General features: G+C 40.2%; 1 protein-coding gene across 3 annotated transcripts in view; it reads right to left on the bottom strand.

The window, feature by feature from the left end:
• dock1 (dedicator of cytokinesis 1) overlaps positions 1 to 18,656 on the bottom strand; it is a 555,786-nt gene that overhangs the window by 405,284 nt on the left and 131,846 nt on the right. For all 3 annotated transcript variants that reach the window (XM_072239408.1, XM_072239407.1, XM_072239409.1), the window contains 6 exons: positions 12,020 to 12,099; positions 4,964 to 5,089; positions 2,347 to 2,471; positions 1,987 to 2,085; positions 1,811 to 1,883; positions 644 to 747 (listed from right to left, as the gene is read on the bottom strand). In XM_072239408.1, the coding sequence (XP_072095509.1) occupies positions 644 to 747; positions 1,811 to 1,883; positions 1,987 to 2,085; positions 2,347 to 2,471; positions 4,964 to 5,089; positions 12,020 to 12,099 (607 nt within the window). The remainder of the gene's footprint in view (positions 1 to 643; positions 748 to 1,810; positions 1,884 to 1,986; positions 2,086 to 2,346; positions 2,472 to 4,963; positions 5,090 to 12,019; positions 12,100 to 18,656) is intronic.

Genomic DNA, 18,656 nt, shown 5'->3' on the forward strand with positions numbered 1-18,656 from the left:
TGAGTGGTGGAAAGTATATCAACTGGCTGAATCAAGCCTGCTATGGAAACACTAATACACTTGAATGGAAAATGTAATGGACACGGATGAGTTCTTCACATGTAAAGCCGAGCCATCATTCAGCTTTAATACATGCAGCTTTGTTGCAGGAAAGTAGCATCCATCATCAAGAACCTCCCACAACCCAGGTCATGCTCATTTCTCATTGCTACCATCAGAAGGAAGGTACAGGAGCCTCAGGACTCTCACCACTAGGTTCAGGAACAGTTATCATCCCTCAACCATCAGGTTCCTGAACCAGAGGGGATAACTTCATGCAACTTCTCTTGTCCCATCACTGAAATGTTCCCAAAACCTATCAACTCACTTTCAAGGACTCATCATCTTATGTTCTGAATATTTATTGCTTACTTATTTATTATTATTCTTTCTTTTTGTATTTTCACTGGTTGAATAACCAATTGGTGCGGTCTTTCATTGACTCTATTATGGTTATTATTCTATTATGGATTTATTGCGTATGCCCACAAAAAAATGAATCTCAGGGTTGCATATCATGACACGTATGTACTTTGGTAACTTTTATCCAAACCTTTAAGTTGCTACAGAGCTGCCCATTAAAGGCCATCATAAACCAACATACCTTGTATACAATAAGATCGTGTTCTCCATCTTTCAGCGTTGTTCCATCAGCCCTCATTAGTTTCACAAATGCTAATGCAAATATCTTTTCAGATTTGTCTTTAGCTAAGTAAAGGAAGAATAAATGTTTCAATTCATTCTTTTTTTGTGAAATGGTATCTTTAAAAAAATAGATTCCAAGGCCACAACAATATAAATGATCCGACAAAATGTCTCACAGTACTTTCCTTTCTAATGCATCACAAAGAGCAATTTAAAATGCAGAGAACATATAACTTGTATTTGGTAATGGAATCATTGTAATGCCAAGGAAATTCTTATATTCCATCCACAAAACAAGTATCCAAATTATCTAGTTTGTTCAAAATGCTCATCAAATAAGGGATACTTCTGCTTTTAGGTAGTACATCCCAGAAAGATCTTGTCAATGGTCATATCCTAAACCCAATATTGCTGAATTGTGGTGATAGCATACTTCATATTATATTTCATAATTCTGCCAATATGCCATCTCTCAAGGTTTTCCTTAGTTCTTTCTCCATTTATTTCCCACCAGTCTTCTCTATCAGATGTCCCTCAATTCCCCTAATTACCTGACACTCAGCAACACTTGGGAATATTACAGACACTAATTAATTTACCAGCATAATTTGGAATGGGGGGGGGGGAAGAAATAATACTGAATGAAACCATGCGTTCATAAGAAGAACGTGCAAATTCCACGCAGACAGTACCACTGGTCATGATCAAACTTGGGTTGCTGGAGCTCTGCAGCAACAGCATTATCTGTTTATTATTGAATGTCCCTTTGAAGGATGTGATGAGTGAGCTTTGTGAGCTCATTTTAGGGAAGAAGGGAATCAGGGAACACAGAGAACATCCTGAACTATTTTCCAGTTATCACTTCAGCAGTTTTAATTGTTGTATATTTGTTGGCTACAACCCTATTGTGATTGCTCAAAGCATTGTTCAAAATTTCCTTGAGCTAAATCACTTAGTAACAGGAGCATGATCTTGCTTGAGAGTAACACCATTGTATCCCATCTTAAATTTGTAAGCTGCAGTTTGCCAGCATGTCTGCTTTGAAGCAATCTTGTCAAAATAATTTTTCCACTTCCTTAAAAAATGAATAATATAAGACAAAGTAGCAATCACTTTCAGCACTTACAATCCTGAGATGATCGATGTCGGAACGTGAATCTCAAATGACTCCGATTTACATCTTCAATAGGGATTGCCACCTACAAAATTAAAATATTATGTACTCCAGCTATGGTTTAAAAAGATAATTAAATATGGGGATTTTAAGATACCTACTTCCAGGTTACAACAAGAAAAACATACCTTTACAGTTTCAAACCATCGGGGTTGTTTTACTTGATAGTAAATAACAGATTTATATTCAGAGATACCGTCATCCCCAGCACCAGGAAAAATTACGTTCTTTAAAAAAAAAGGAAATGTCAATTCACTTTCAGAGCCATGTTAAAATGTTTCAGAAATTGAAAAGTTAAATAACAATAAGACCAAGTATGTGCCGTATTTTATAACTGTATTTTTTTTATAAAAATTATTGATCAATCTTTCAAGATAAAATGGAAATGTCCTAATTTTCAGGGTACAAAAACATTAAGCGAGCTAAACGTTGGAATTGAATCGAAACTATTTACACTACTACAGATGTATCATCCAGAATAGTCATACCTCCAAACGCTTGCCTTCTTCATCGTACACCATCATTGTGACTTCCACATTCTTGGATGTTGTTTTATTACCTTTATCAAACTCTCCTTGCAATAATGTAACATAGATGTCATTACGAACATCCCCTTGAAAAAGTAAGGATAAAAAATCCTAAAATAATAGTATTTTTGAGATTTTATTGGAATAAAATATTTTCCAGAAACAATTCTCATACTGCTGTACAAATGTCTGATGTTAAACGCTACTCATCTTCATCTCAAACGTCTTCAAAATGGTAAATTTGCCGTTGTTGCCCTGTCATATGCCCCTACATCCAGCACTAAAATTTTACATGTTCAAAGGTAGATTTTATAGCATCTAATTGCAAAGTTAATCCAGGCAAGAATCCCACCAGTGCCTTCTGCTTCTTAGTTTGTGATAACTGTTCTTAGATTTTTCTTCAAATGAAGATAAACAAGGCAATGGGTTATTACCTTAATCCCCTGAAACAACTGGAGTTCACACATTTTGTCACACATGGTGAATATGGTTTAGCAGCAGATTGATCTTATTGTGAAATAAAACTATGGCAATTCCCCAGCATATACAAGATACTGGTAATCATAACCAAGACCCTGATCAATAAAGATCAGGCAGACATATCCAGAAATCATGGAATTTTTCAAATGCCATATCTGTTAAGTCAACAGCACAGACTCAAACTTCCAAAAGAACAAATTTAATCTGTTGCCTGAACAACAACAGTAGGACATCTTTACAGCTATACACTGTAAAACAAATTTGATATCATCATACAATGTAGTGACACAGAGATAGAACAAAAAGACTAGTGCTTCACAGCTCTAATGATTCAGGTTTGAACCTGACTTCCAATGACATCTGTGTGGCACGTAGCAGTGATCACATGGGTTTTTCTTGAGTCCTCAGACTTTCCTCCCACAGCCCAAAGGTGATCTGGTTAGTAGATTAACTAGCTACTGTAAAACAACCCTGATTATACAGCCGGTAGAAGAATTGGGAGTTTTGAAAGTCACATAAGAGAGAATAAGTTACAGGAAAATATGATGGTAAATGGGACTGTTCTGACAGCCAGCATACACATGATGGTTTAACAGCTTTTTTCTATAACACAAGAACAAGGAGACATTTTAAAGTTGAGAAAATGACCTTGAGCAGCACAAATTAAACAAAATTCTGGACCCAATGGCAGGGGGAAAAAGAAGAGGTATTTTCTTTGGAAACTCCTGCAGACCCAATAATGAAAAATTTCTACCCAATTTTGGCGTGAAACTGCTTCTCTAATTCTGTCAAATGTGTAGTCCAAAATCATTCTGGACATCTGAGTATAACTTAATGCTGCAGCGACATCTGAAGAGGCAGCTAAGCTTCACAATTCAAATATGCACATAATGTTAGGGATCATTCTGGGGCTATGACTTATGGACATAATTATAGATTAACTAAAATGAGAGTCAATTTTCAGGAAATAAAACCTACACATAATTTACTTTCCAACTTATATTTTGTGGCTGCTGAAACCAATCACTGTGTGTGGAACATTCAAATACTGCCCCATTGAAAACTGAAACTGCACAAGGAAAGACAACAGATGAACATTCCTTATACTTACACATTGTTAAAGATGTATTCCTGCCACTTAAGGCATAGTTCAGGACAGATCTGTTTTGGCATGTAACCTTCTGGTTAGCTGTTTATTCAGGGAACCACCTTTCAACACTGTATATTTTGGATGTTGGAAGTTTATACCCAAGGGGGTTTTGAAATTGAATAGCCATTTGGGATATGCTATGATTATAAATATGCAACTCTGCTAATTTACCTGACTATATTCTAAATGTTAAAGTTAAGTAGGTGATTATAGCAATTTAAACATAAAATGCTGGATGAACTCAGCAGGCCAGGCAGTCGACGTTTCAGACCAAGACCCTTCGGCAGGACTGGAGAAAAAAGGATAAGGAGTAGACTTAAAAGGTGGGGGAGGGGAGAGAGAAACACAAGGTGGTAGGTGAAACCAGGAAGGGAAGGGAAGAAGTAAAGATCTGGGAAGTTGGTTGGTGGACGAGATACAGGGCTGGAGAAGGGGGAGACTGATAGGAAAGGGCAGAAGGCTTCTCTCCCTTGAGACAATTGCTCAAGGCAATTCAACGTGAAGAGGCCAAGGTCTCAGAGGCTATTTTGGATCAGCCATTGTATGAGTGGGACAATGGAGCAGTCTCCGAGGCCTGAGGCTTTGGCTCGAAAGTCTTTGGGAAAAAGACAGTTGAGGAGCAGGTAAGAACAGATAGGCTTAGGCTTTTTGTCATAGCAGTTAACTAAAAAGATAACTAATTACAACTAATTAAAATAAATAAGGGATGTAGGCCCTCATGCTTTGAGTTTCTGCCACATCATTGGCAGATTAGATACTTACATTAATGAGGAGATGTACTGAGTGTACTCCAAAACCAACGTTGGTCAATTTGATTATTGCAATAATAGTTAAATCATTCTGCTATTTCTTAATACACGGTATATTTTAATATTAATATAGTTATAATAAATAGAAGTCTACACTGAAGCAATAGACAATCACATTTAAATCACACCTTAAACTTACCAGGCATTATTATTTCAGGAAATCCCATTTTCCTTGCAACTGCTGTGGTTCTGTCAACAAGGTGAGGAAAATCTTTTCGGATCTGATGAACATCCCCTAAGAGCAGTTTCATTGTAGCCCACAAACCTGAACAAGAAAATTAAATATAAAATTGAACCAGACTACAAATTATTTTGCCAAGTAAGATTTATTTATTAAAGAAAAAGCTGCTTTTGAGATTCAGTCACAGAAATATTGAAATTTAAGTGTTTTCGTGTTGACACATTGCTCACTTGCCCAACTAATTCCCCAGAACTATATTCTACAGTGAGACATAGAGATCTAAGAACTTCTCATGAATATATTCGTCTAAGTCCTCCCTTATCAGCGTTCATTTCAATATCATTACATCAATTGCAAAATTCCCCAATATCACCTGTCTGTAGTTTTTACACATCCCTGTCATTTGCTTTTTTTTTTACCTCCCCCTCATTTTTTGGTGGTGTGTAGAACAATCTTCTTGTTTCTTCCAAGAACTTCCTTTACATTTGAGCTCTGATCAAAAGTTCATAATTCTATTGGCTGTTAGTACATGTGTCTCACCAACCTTATTCACCACATTTTGAATGCCTATAGATTAGCTTTATTTGTTACACATACGTACATCAAAACATACAGTGAAATGCATCATTTGTGTCAATGACCAACACAGTCCGAGGACAATCCACAAGTGTCGCTATACTTCCAGTGTCAACATAGTATACCCCCATCAGTAGTTCTTTGGAATGTGGAAGGAAACCAGAGCAGCAGGAGGAAACCCAAGCGATCCCAGGAAGAATGTACAAATTCCCTACAAAAAGCAGCAGGAATTGACCCCCAATCATTGATCGATGGCACTGTAAAACCTTCTGCTAACCACTATGTTACCATGCCGCTCTCTATTCATGTAAACCCAGCATTACCAGTAAGTCACCTAAACCTTGCAGTTAAAATATTACACAACTGGTCATTCAGAGCTTTGGCTAATAATTCACAGACCCAAGTTGAAATCCCACTACAGCAACTATGGAATTTATAGTGGTGCTAGAAAGTTTGTGAATCCTGTAGAAAATGCTCCATTTCTGCATAAGTACCACATAAAATATGATAAGATCTTCACATAAGTCTGAAAACTAGACAAAGAGAACCCAATTAAATAAATAACAAAGAAACTTTGTACTTGTTCATTTATTTATTTAGAAAAATAATCCAATATTACATGTATTTGTTGGAAAAAGTATATGAACCTCTGGGGTAATGCCTTCTGCAAAAGCTATTTGGAGTCAGATGTTCCAATCAATGAGATGAGATGAGATGGGAGGTGAGGGTTGTAGAGGTGCCCTGCCCTACAGAAAAGACACAAAGTCAGGTTACTGAAAGACCAGCTCTTCTCAATAAAGATAAGCTTATGTGCATCATCCCTCAATCAAAACAGCTTTCAGAGGACCTTAGAAGAACTGGAGAGATGCATGGAGCTGGAAAAAGCTACAAAAGCATGTCTAAAGACCTGAGTGTTCACCAGTCCACAGCAACAGAAATTGTCTACAAATGGAGGAAACCCAGTACTGTGGCCACTCTCCCTAGGAGTGGGCATCCTGCAAAGATCACACCAAGAGCACAACGTACAATGGTGAAGGAAATGAAAAAGATCCCAAGGGTATCAGCAAGAGACCCTCAGAAATCTCTAGAACTTGCTAAAGCCTCTGTTCATGTGTCCACTATAAGAAAAACACTGAACAAGAATGATGTTCATAGAAGGACACCAGAGGAAACCACTGCTCTCCAAAAAAATCATTGCTGTACGTCTCAAGTCAGCAAAAGACCACCTGAATGTTCTACAACACTTCTCGGACAATGTTCTGTGGACAGATGAGACAGACATTGAACTTTTTGGCAGAAATGCACACAGTTACGTTGGAAAAAGTGCACTACACACCAACACCAAAATGTCATCCCAACCGTGAAGCATAGTGGAAGTAGCATCGTGGTTTGGGGCTGCTTTCCTGCCTCGGGGCCAGATAGCTTGTTATGGGCACTTGCATGGGCCCCAATTATGCCTGCCTCTTCGTTGGTTATGTGGAACAGTCTATGCTCCAAACCTATACTGGCACTGCTCCCCAACTTTTCCTTCACTACATTGACGCTGCTTCCTGCACTCATGCTGAGCTTGTCAATTTCATCGACTTTACTTCTAACTTCCACCCAGCCCTCAAATTCACTTGGTCCATCTCAGACACTTCTCTCCCCTTTCTCGATCTCTCGGTCTCCATCTCCGGAGACAGAATGTCCATTGACATCTTCTATAAGCCCATTGACTCTCATAGCTACCTGGACTATACCTCTTCCCACCCTGCCACATGCAAAAATGCCATTCCCTATTCCCAGTTCCTCCATCTCCGCCACATCTGCTCCCAGGATGAGGTTTTCCATTCCAGGACATCTCAGATGTCCTCTTTCTTTCAGGATCGTGGTTTCCTTTCTGCCGTCATCAATGATGCCCTTAACCGCATCTCCTCCATTTCCCGCACTTTGGCCCTCACCCCATCCTCCCGTCACCACAACAGGGACAGAGTTCCCCTTGTCCTCACCTACCACTCCACCAGCCTCCGGATCCAGCACATTATCCTCCTCAACTTCCGCCGCCTTCAACAGGACCCCACCACTAAGCACATCTTTCCCTCTCCACCCCTCTCCACTTTCTGCAGGGATCGTTCCCTCCGTGACTCCCTGGTCCACACGTCCCTCCCCACGGATCTCCCACCCGGCACTTATCTCTGTAAGCACAAGTGTTAAACCTGTCCCTACACCTCCTCTCTTGCCACCATTCCGGGCCCCAAACAGTCCTTCCAGGTGAGGCAACACTTCACTTGCGAATCTGTTGGGGTCATCTATTGCATCCAGTGCTCCCGGTGCGGCCTCCTCTACATTGGTGAAACCCAACGCAGATTGGGGGACCGCTTCGTCGAACACCTCCGCTCCGTCCGCCACAACAGACAGGATCTCCTGGTTACCACCCACTTCAACTCTGCTTCCCATTCCCATTCGGATATGTCCATACATGGCCTCCTCTACTGCCATGATGAGGCTAAACTCAGGTTAGAGGAGCAACACCTCATATACCGTCTGGGTAGTCTCCAGTATGAAAATCGAATTCTCCAACTTCCAGTAATTCCCTCCCCCTCCCTTTCCCTATCCCAGTTTCACTCTGCCCCCTCCCCCAGCTGCCTACTACCTCCCCTTTGGTCCCACCTCCTTCTACTACCCATTGTGTTATCCCCTATTCCTTCTTCACCTTTCCTGCCTATCCCTCCCTGCTTCCCCTCTCCCACCCCTTTATCTTCCCCCTTACTGGTTTTTCACCTGGAACCTACCAGCCTTCTCCTTCCCACCCTCCTCCCACCTTCTTTATAGGGCCTCTGCCTCTTCCCTCTTCAGTCCTGACGAAGGGTTCCGGTTCGAAACATTGACTGATCATTTCCACAGATGCTGCCCGACCTGCTGAGTACCTCCAGCATGTTGTGAGTGTTGCTTTGACCCCAGCATCTGCAGAGCATTTTGTGTTTACAAGTTTGCTATTGCTGAGGGAACAATGAATTCAAAATCGTAGCAAGGTATTTCACAGGGTATCAGTCCATTACCTGAAGCTTAATAGAAGTTGGATAATGCAACAAGACAATGAACCGAAAGATGAGCATAAGTCAACAACAGAATGGTTTAAAAAGAAGAAAATTTGTGTTTTGGAATGGCCTGACCTTAATCTGATAAAAATGTTGTGGAAAGACCTGAAGCAAGCAGTTTGTGGAAGGAAACCCACCTACATCCCAGGGTTGAAGCAGTTTTGTAAGAAGGAATGGCTTAAAATTCCTCCAAGCCAATGTGCAGGACATATCAACAGTTACTGGAAACGCTTAGTTGAAATTATTGCTGTACCAGTTACTAAAGCAAAGGTTCACAACCTTTTTTCCAACAAATACTTGTAATACTAGATCATTTTTCTCAATATATAAAAGAACAGATATAATGTTTTTGTGTTATTTATTTAATTGAGTCCTTTATCTAGTTTTAGCACTTATGTGAAGATATGATCATATTTTAGGTGATACTTATGCAGAAATAGAGAAAATTCTAGTGTTCACAAACTTCCCAGAAACACTGTACATTCAGATGATAATCTGGAATTTGAAAAAAGAAGTTGTAAGTAATTTTAAAAAATCCAAATGCTGTACATTTAAAATGAAACTAGGAAATGCAGTTCAGGCCGTATCTAGGTTAAAAGAAAAGGTGCTGACATGTTAGAAGAAACAAGCCTGAAATTGGACATGAAATATTAGCTGCTTCTCTTCCCACAGATTGTCCAGCAATCATTTCCAACATTTTCTGCTTTTATTTTAATATTAAATAAACACAACCACAAACACCATCTGACTGCCCCATTAAAAAATCTGGTTCACTGAAGTTCACCAAGGCGAAAAATCTGTCATCCTAACCTTGTCTAGCCTATATTAGCCACAACCATAAGGCTCCTGAAGCGGCTTGGGTAACCTCACTCACCACCACTCTAAACTGATTTTATGACTGACAGACTCACTTTCAAGGACTTTTTACAACTCCTGCACTCTGGATTATTTGAATATGCACAATATTCTTTTCAATATTGGACAGTCTATGTATATTTCTTATATAAAATTCTAATGTATTTCTTTTTTCCTTTTTTCTGTAAAAGCCTGAAAGAAAATGAATGTCAAGCTAGTGTATGGTAACATGTACATACTTTGATAATAAATTTACTTTGTAAATACTTACCCACCTCAAGTAGTTGACTTTTAAATTCCTTTTGAAGTACTCCGAACTATTCAGCAAGCCACTCATGTAGAGCGTGTGAGTCAATATGCCATTTATGCTATTTTCAAGCAAAAAAAAATACTGGACCAACTTCCCGGCATTAGCTTAGATGCTGTATATGGATATGGGCACCGCAATGTTGCTCCCAGCCCAGTCCATCATATAAAGTTCTCCTTACAAAACCTGGGGAGTTGGCATCTTAAATTAAAGATGCTTGAGAGTGCAAATGTTGGAAATCTGGAACTACACACAAAGTGCTAGAATTCAGCTAGTCAGACAGAATTTATAAAGAGCAATGGCAGTCAATGTTTCAGGTCGAGAACCCTCATCAGGAGTGTGAGGCGGGAATTTGCAAAGTAGGCATACCTCAAAGAGACTTCACAGCGGAGCAACAAAATGGAAACACAAGAGATTTCAGATGCTAAAAATCTAAAGCAATACAGAAAATGCTGGAGAAATTCATTGGATTAGACAGCATCAATGGAAAGAAATGAGCAATCAACGCTTCAGGTCAAGACTCATGAGGACTCCTACAAAGTGCTTCAACCCAAAACATTGACTGTTCTTGTCCCTTTATAGATACTATATGACTTGCTGAGCCCCTCCAGCAGTTTATGTGCTGTTCCAAATTGAAGAGAAGAATTGCAAACAGATCAAGCAAAAGCTACACAGTCATTTTCACTTACCTCACAAACAACATGCTGCACTCATCTATCACTATCCCTTGGTTCTTCCTGTCCCTCTCGATGGCTAGACCCATCGGACATGGGAGCAGTGCAACATACAGGCTAGAGAGAGTATTCCTTCGGTCCACAACATTGACTCAAAATCCCATGACATCTCATTGCACCATATCACAGCTTCTCCTGTTCACCACCTATCATCTACTATCAGCTGGTGAATAAGTGTATCACACTGTTGAACAACACCTCGAAGAATCATTGAAATTAACAAGGATATAGAAAGGTTTTTCAACCCTTATCCCAAGAGTGGATTTCTAACATTAGCCCTGCAAAACAGACATTAGACTGGGTCTGTAGAGGCAGTGAGTGAACCAGCACAAGTGATAAACCTACTTACCCCCATTCTCTCAATCTTACTACACAGTGGCATTTATCTATGAAGTCAAAGTTGAGTTTAATGTCATACGCACACATACGAGGGGTGATTGATAAGTTTGTGGCCCAAGGTAGAAGGAGTTGGTTTTAGAAAACCTAGCACATTTATTTTTCCTACATTTACACACTTAGTACAGCAGTCATGGAGCATACGGATCCCTTCTTTGTAGAAGTCGGTGTCTTGGACCTCCAGAAGTGGTCCACAGTGGGGTGATTGAGATGAGTTATTAATTTCAAACCAGAGTGGGGAATTGAAAAAGAGGCAAAGGGATTGGGGGGGAATAATCAGAAGTTGGGAAAATCGATGTTCATGCCATCAGGCAACATAGATGGAATGTGAGATGTTGCTCCTCCAACCTGAGAGTAGACTCATCATGGCAGAAGTGGAGGCATGGACCAATACAGGTTGGACTAGAAATGGAGAATTAAAATGGTTGGCCATCAAGAAATTCTGCTTTTTGGGTGATGAGCAGAAGAGCTTGACAAAGCAGTTCCCCAATCTACATCAGGTCTCACCAATGGAGAGGAGATTGCATCGGGAATACCAGAAACAGTAGATGACCCCAACAGATTCACAGCTGAAGTGTTGCCTCACTTGGAAGGATTGTTTAGAGATGAGGGAGGAAGTGAATGGACAGGTGTAGCAGTTCTGCTATTTGCCCAGATAGGTGCCTGGATGATTTTAATTAGCCATTTAAACATCCAATCATGTCTTTGGAAATTGGGAGGATATTGAAGCATTTCATAATGCCCAAGCAATTGCAAAGGAGATACCAGAGGCCTGGATCCAAGCCACATTTTGTGGAAATGCAAAACGGCAGCAGTGTTTGCTCCACACAATAGTGTCCACTATTATATATAAAAAGTATGATTTTGCTTAGATCAAAGGAAAGCTTCAATGCAAAACCTGGTAAACAGGACAGGCATAACTATTCAACTGGCCACTTAATGTTTTGCCATTTTTTTCAGTGCTAAAGTTAATGCAAGTTTGTACAGTTGTCAAAATCACAATGTTCTGATTGAGTAGAAGGTATTTTAATCACAACGTAATAATGCCCGATTCCATTTTGTAACATACCTTGACCCTTGTGGTTTATTTCCTTGGCAGCAATGACTTTATTGATCACAGTATGAAGGAAGTCATTCTCCCCTGCTACCCTGGATGAAAAATAGGATATGTTCAGCTGCTTATGTCCAATGGCATCATCCAGTGTTAGCCTGGTGGATGCACATGATGACTAACACAACAGGAAACAGAAGTCATGGTACAAGGGTTCACGAAATACCATTCCATAAATAAAACAGTTATCATAAGCCAATGCAAATGGAAAGACAGATGAATAACAAGGAACACACAGGAAGATAATTAATCAAGAAAATGTTGAATGCTCAAAAATAATCACAAATTGTCATTTACAAACATTTTCATGCAACACCTTAAATCTTTTCTCAGGGGCATAATAAAAAAGTCACCCAATATGCACAGAAGCTGCAAGCACACAAGAGTAATTTCAAAATACAAGCGAGCCATACTAAATTAATTAGAAAAGAAAGAGTAATTTAATCTACATGGAACATCTGTTGTAAGAATATGATAATGATTGTTTAACCAAAATAGGTTCATCTTTTCAATCCTTCATATTGATTGATTATGATAGCTTACATTCGCAATTAAAATGTCTACATGCATATTTTAGTTCTAGAAAAAGTACAAATTGCCAAAGCTTGATTCCTAGTCTCATGTTTGCTTGCATTAAACAATTTACAAGGTCAGTTTAGCACTTTGTAAGATAAAAACAGGTTAAGAGATAACATTTTTGCAGAACAAAGCCTTCCCACATGCATCATTACCAAGGACATCATATTAAATTAGCATAGAAACGGCCCTTTATATGGTTACAGCTGTACCTGATAGAGAGGACAGACAATTTAGAATGCTGTAATGATAGAGTATTGGAGCATATAAAATGTTTTCTTTGACTTAAGTACAGAGGTAAAGAGGATAAACAGGCGACCATACCAGTGTTTCAACAATTAAAGTAATCCAAAATTTTTGAGTAGCTAGTAAGCCAAGTGGCCAGACAGCAACATGCATGCAACCCATTCTGAATGTATGAATTCTACTGAATTTAATATCAAAGCTGGTTACCCCTAAATACATAACCCTAACCTTAATGGATTTCATACACACCAAGACATTGAAATATTTTAAATCAGTATAAAAACACAAAAACCACATAACCTATCTCTTTTGACTTGTAGGAAATTATGAATAAATTAATTTTCCTATTAAAATTTGACTTGTCTGTAACACTAAAGTTCACTAAACTATCCAACACGGATGCTTTAGCTGAGATAACAGAAAAGCTATGAAAGGAACAAATCACTAAATTAAATGGCAATATTTAATAAAAGCTATGGACAATTTTTTTAATGCCACAAAATTTATCCGAATTCTAACTGAAGCAAATTAAAGGAAATGCAAGTTAATGCAATAAATGTAGAGAAAACTGAGCACAGAGCCAGTCTTATAAGCTAATTTTTACATTTACTTGCAACTAAAAACAAACTTAGTAATTGTCATAAACTTCACCTCCAAATGCAAGATTAATTATTGTCCAATGAACATTTGATCATAATAATTACATCCACATTTTGAGATCGATATACAAAAATGCACAGTTCTGTACTAAGTTTATACATGATTGTGAAGTTTCAATTTTGAAGTGTTCTAAACTATAGATTACACCCTACTCTGCAGAGATAGGTAGTAAATAACTTTAAGAGTTTTCATCTCTTATCCTTGACAGGGTGACTCTCTAAGATCATTTCTACCTCCGACAAACTAGTCACCAGGTTGGGAATCAGTAAACAAAAACATTTAATATATTTTAGTGCTATGCCTTATGGAGAAATAAAAAGAGGACAGAAAAAACTAACAGTACTGCTCTGCAGACTTCACTGAACATACCAGTTGTTCCACCTTAACAGGATTACAGGATTCGTTTACATGCCATATTCCTGATATTTGGTATTTGCTGAATTGAAGATAACAAGTAGCCAAGTTTAAAACTAAAACAACAGGAATTCTGCAGATGCTGGAAATTCAAGCAACACACATCAAAGTTACTGGTGAACGCAGCAGGCCAGGCAGCATCTCTAGGAAGAGGTGCAGTCGACGTTTCGGGCCGAGACCCTTCGTCAGGACTAACTGAAGGAAGAGTGAGTAAGGGATTTGAAAGTTGGAGGGGGAGGGGGAGATCCAAAATGATAGGAGAAGACAGGAGGGGGAGGGATAGAGCCAACAGCTGGATAGGTGATAGGCAAAAGGGGATACGAGAGGATCATGGGACAGGAGGTCCGGGAAGAAAGACAAGGGGGGGGGACCCAGAGGATGGGCAAGAGGTATATTCAGAGGGACAGAGGAGAAAAAGGAGAGTGAGAGAAAGAATGTGTGCATAAAAATAAGTAACAGATGGGGTACGAGGGGGAGGTGGGGCCTAGCGGAAGTTAGAGAAGTCGATGTTCATGCCATCAGGTTGGAGGCTACCCAGACGGAATATAAGGTGTTGTTCCTCCAACCTGAGTGTGACTTCATCTTTACAGTAGAGGAGGCCGTGGATAGACATGTCAGAATGGGAATGGGATGTGGAATTAAAATGTGTGGCCACTGGGAGATCCTGCTTTCTCTGGCAGACAGAGCGTAGATGTTCAGCAAAGCGGTCTCCCAGTCTGCGTCAGGTCTCGCCAATATATAAAAGGCCACATCGGGAGCACCGGACGCAGCATATCACCCCAGTCAACTCACAGGTGAAGTGTTGCCTCACCTGAAAGGACTGTTTGGGGCCCTGAATGGTGGTAAGGGAGAAAGTGTAAGGGCATGTGTAGCACTTGTTCCGCTTACATGGATAAGCACCAGGAGGGAGATCAGTGGGGAGGGATGGGGGGGACGAATGGACAAGGGAGTTGTGTAGGGAGCGATCCCTGCGGAATGCAGGGGGGGGGGGAGGGAAAGATGTGCTTAGTGGTGGGATCCCATTGGAGGTGGCGGAAGTTACGGAGAATAATATGTTGGACCCGGAGGCTGGTGGGGTGGTAGGTGAGGACCAGGGGAACCCTACTCCTAGTGGGGTGGCGGGAGGATGGAGTGAGAGCAGATGTACGTGAAATGGGGGAGATGCGTTTAAGAGCAGAGTTGATAGTGGAGGAAGGGAAGCCCCTTTCTTTAAAAAATGAAGACATCTCCCTCGTCCTAGAATGAAAAGCCTCATCCTGAGAGCAGATGCGGCGGAGACGGAGGAATTGCGAGAAGGGGATGGCATTTTACTACACATTTCTTTCATGTGCAGGAACACATTGCTTATCTACAGTTTATAATCAGTAAATAGTCAGTTGATTTAAGTCAGATTCCAGATCAGTGAAAGTTCCAAGACGTCAAACAATTGATAAGAACATGAAGCCATCAAACAGACGCAAAAATATTCCTCATGCCAACTCTGCCATTCAGTATAATCCGTTTGCTAACATTTGCTACACAACTTTTGTTGACCTCATGAAAGCCTTCGACACTGTCTGCCGACAAGGCCTGTGGAGGATCATGTCAAAGTTCGGCTGCCCCGCCAAATTCATTCAGATGGTATGCCAGTTCCATGATGGCATGATGGCCAGAGTGCTGGACGTCAGAGAATCTTCTGAGGCGTCCCCAGTCACCAATGGCGTCAAACAGGGTTTTGTGCTCGCACCCACACTGTTCAACATGATGCTTACTGCCATGCTGAATGATGCCTTCCAGGACAGTGATGCTGGAATCAGCATCAAGTAGAGTGGATGGGAAGCTCTTCAACCTGAGGAGACCAAGCTATTACCAAAGTGAAGGAGACTGTTCTGAGAGACTTCCTCTTTAACGAAGACTGCGCCCTGTATGCTGGCTCGGAGCCAGAGATGCAAGTCAATATGGACAAATTCTCCACGGCTTGTGACAACTTTGGACTCACCATCAACATCAAAAAGACCAAAGTCATGCACCAGCCTGCCGCTCATGCGCCGTACAAAGAACCCAAAATCACAATCAAAGGACAGAAACTACAGACAGTGGACCAGTTTACTTACCTTGGCAGCACCCTCTCCTGAGAAGTGACTACTGATACAGAAGTTAACTGCAGAATAGCAAAGGCAAGTTCTGCTTTCGGTAGACTGCGCTCCACTGTATGGGAACGTCGAGGACTCAGTCCAGCAACAAAACTGAAGGTCTACAGAGCCTTGGTACTCACTACCCTCCTGTATGCCTGTGAAGCGTGGACTGTGTATCGAAGGCATGCAAGACAGCTCAACCATTTCCACATGACTTGTCTTCGCAGAATATTAGGCATCAGATGGCAAGACAAACTACCAGACACTGAAGTTCTCTCTAGATCAAGTCTGCCATCAGTCCACACATTGTTAATGAGAGCACAGACCTGGTGGGCAGGTCATGTCATCTGCATGCCAGACGAACGCACACCCAAGCAGGTCCCTTATGGGGAACTCTCTGCTGGAAGACGCTCGCATGGAGAGCAGAGAAGCGTTACAAAGACACACTTAAGGCTTCCCTGAAGTCATTTGACATAGACACAACCTCTTGGGAAACTCTGGCACAAAACCGCCCTACCTGGCGCAGCCTCATCCACAAGGGCTGTCAAGCTTACCAAGCAAGGCGCACTGCTGAAGCACAACATAAGCGCGAGCTGTGCAAGTCCACAGCCACCAGTGCAACAAGTGCAGTGCCTACACATGTCTGCCCAACATGTGCCAGGACATTCCGTGCCCAAATTGGCCTGACCAGTCATCTTCGGACACACCGCATCCAGTCTCAAAGTGACTAACGGTGTCGAGGTCTTCATCGACGACAATAGACGAACGAAGTTTGCTGACATTACTTCTCCGTATAAAAACATACCCTGTAATTCCTCAATCAATCTCAAGAGGCAAGGAGATCATTGCAGAAAGAGACTGAAGTCTTTAAGACCTTCCTGATGGGGGATAGAGGTGTAGAAACTGAACAGCTATAGTGAAGATCAGGAAGGGTCCCGATGCAGGACTTGGATGAGGAACATCAACAATTCAGCTCATAGACATTGCTTGAGTTCACCCAGCAGATACTTTGTTGCTTCAATCTATCAATCTCAGACTTGAATATACTCACTGACTGAGCTTGCACAGTATTCAGTTTGAGTGAGGCAAATATCTAAACTAATATTCAACTGAAGAAAGAAAATCATATTAGTATGGAGAACAAATTGACCATCATAGGTTGGGGAATCAGATAAAAAAAATGTATAATGAATAAGGAGTGGCAAACATTACAAAATATTTTATAATCCTCAATGAATATACATTCCATTAAGAAACAGAGAAACTGTGGGAAAAGTTTCAGATAGAAAAGAAAAACACATATTAAAAATTGCCAGAAAACAGGCCAGAGAAAGGAAGAATCTTAACAATCTAAGGAAAATTTTTTAAAATTAGAATACAAGTTAAAAATTAAAATTAGATTTAAGAATTTCAACAAGCACATGGAGAGATCCAGTGAGGTGGCAGTTATTGTTATTCCTTAGAAGCTAAGAGTGGCAGAACAATAATGAATAAGTAAACAGTAGAGATGTTAAAGTATTTTGAAATTACCTCCTCTGAAAAGTAGTATTTGACCACATCTTCATACCTCATAATACCTAAAAATCCATTGACCTTTGTTTTCAATTAACATCGTAACAGAACATTCACACTCTCAAACATAGAAAGAAGAAAATTGTGTCGTTAATCGTAGATTTCACAGCCAGATGAAACAAATTCTCTACTTGTAACCCATCAAACCATTAAGATTTCAGTATACATTGATGAGATCTCCTACAATTCTTGTAAATTATACTGAATGCCACCATCTAGCCAATTGTTCATCATACAGAATACCTGCCATCACCTGAACCAATATAGAGAATCGTCACTGCACTCTCAATGACATCCACTATTTTGTACATAGAGCAGAACTATGCACAAATCTCCATGCATGGTTTCACTAAGACCCTGCACAACTGCAATATTTATTAGCCTTGTATTCAATTCCTTTCATAATAATGACTAACATGCAATCCATCCTCAATCATTTCCTGTATCTGCATGTTGGCATTCAGCAATTTTCTTACAAATCAATTTAGGTCCTATTGAACCCACTCTACTCTGCTTTTTATATTATGTGCGCCACAGTGATTAACCTACATTTTTCCGTAACATATGCTACCCATTATGTTTACAGCAACTCTTCAACTTGTTGAAATCCCCTTGAAAGAACTTTACATCTTCAAACTCACATTCCCACCTAGACGTGTAACATCAGTAAACTAGGAAATGTAATATATTGAACATTCAGACAAGTCACTGATACGGACTGTGAAGCACATAATCTTAAAAATCTAGAAACAATTTGTTTGTACCCATGCTTTGCTTTTGGTCTAATAACCAATTCTTAATCCATTTCAGTATATTACTGCTAATTACAGTGTTTTAACATCCTCTAATTATCAGCCTCCTGGGAGGGACCTTCAGGAACACCTGCAAATTCAAATACATCACATTCACTGGTTTGCTATCCCCCATTCTATTATTGCATCCTCAAAAAAGGACTCCAGCAGATTAGTCAGACATGATTTTACTTTCACAAATCCACTTTGAGTCTACTAAAT

This window comes from Mobula birostris, chromosome 21 (assembly GCF_030028105.1).
Source record: "Mobula birostris isolate sMobBir1 chromosome 21, sMobBir1.hap1, whole genome shotgun sequence".
NCBI lineage: Eukaryota > Metazoa > Chordata > Chondrichthyes > Myliobatiformes > Myliobatidae > Mobula > Mobula birostris.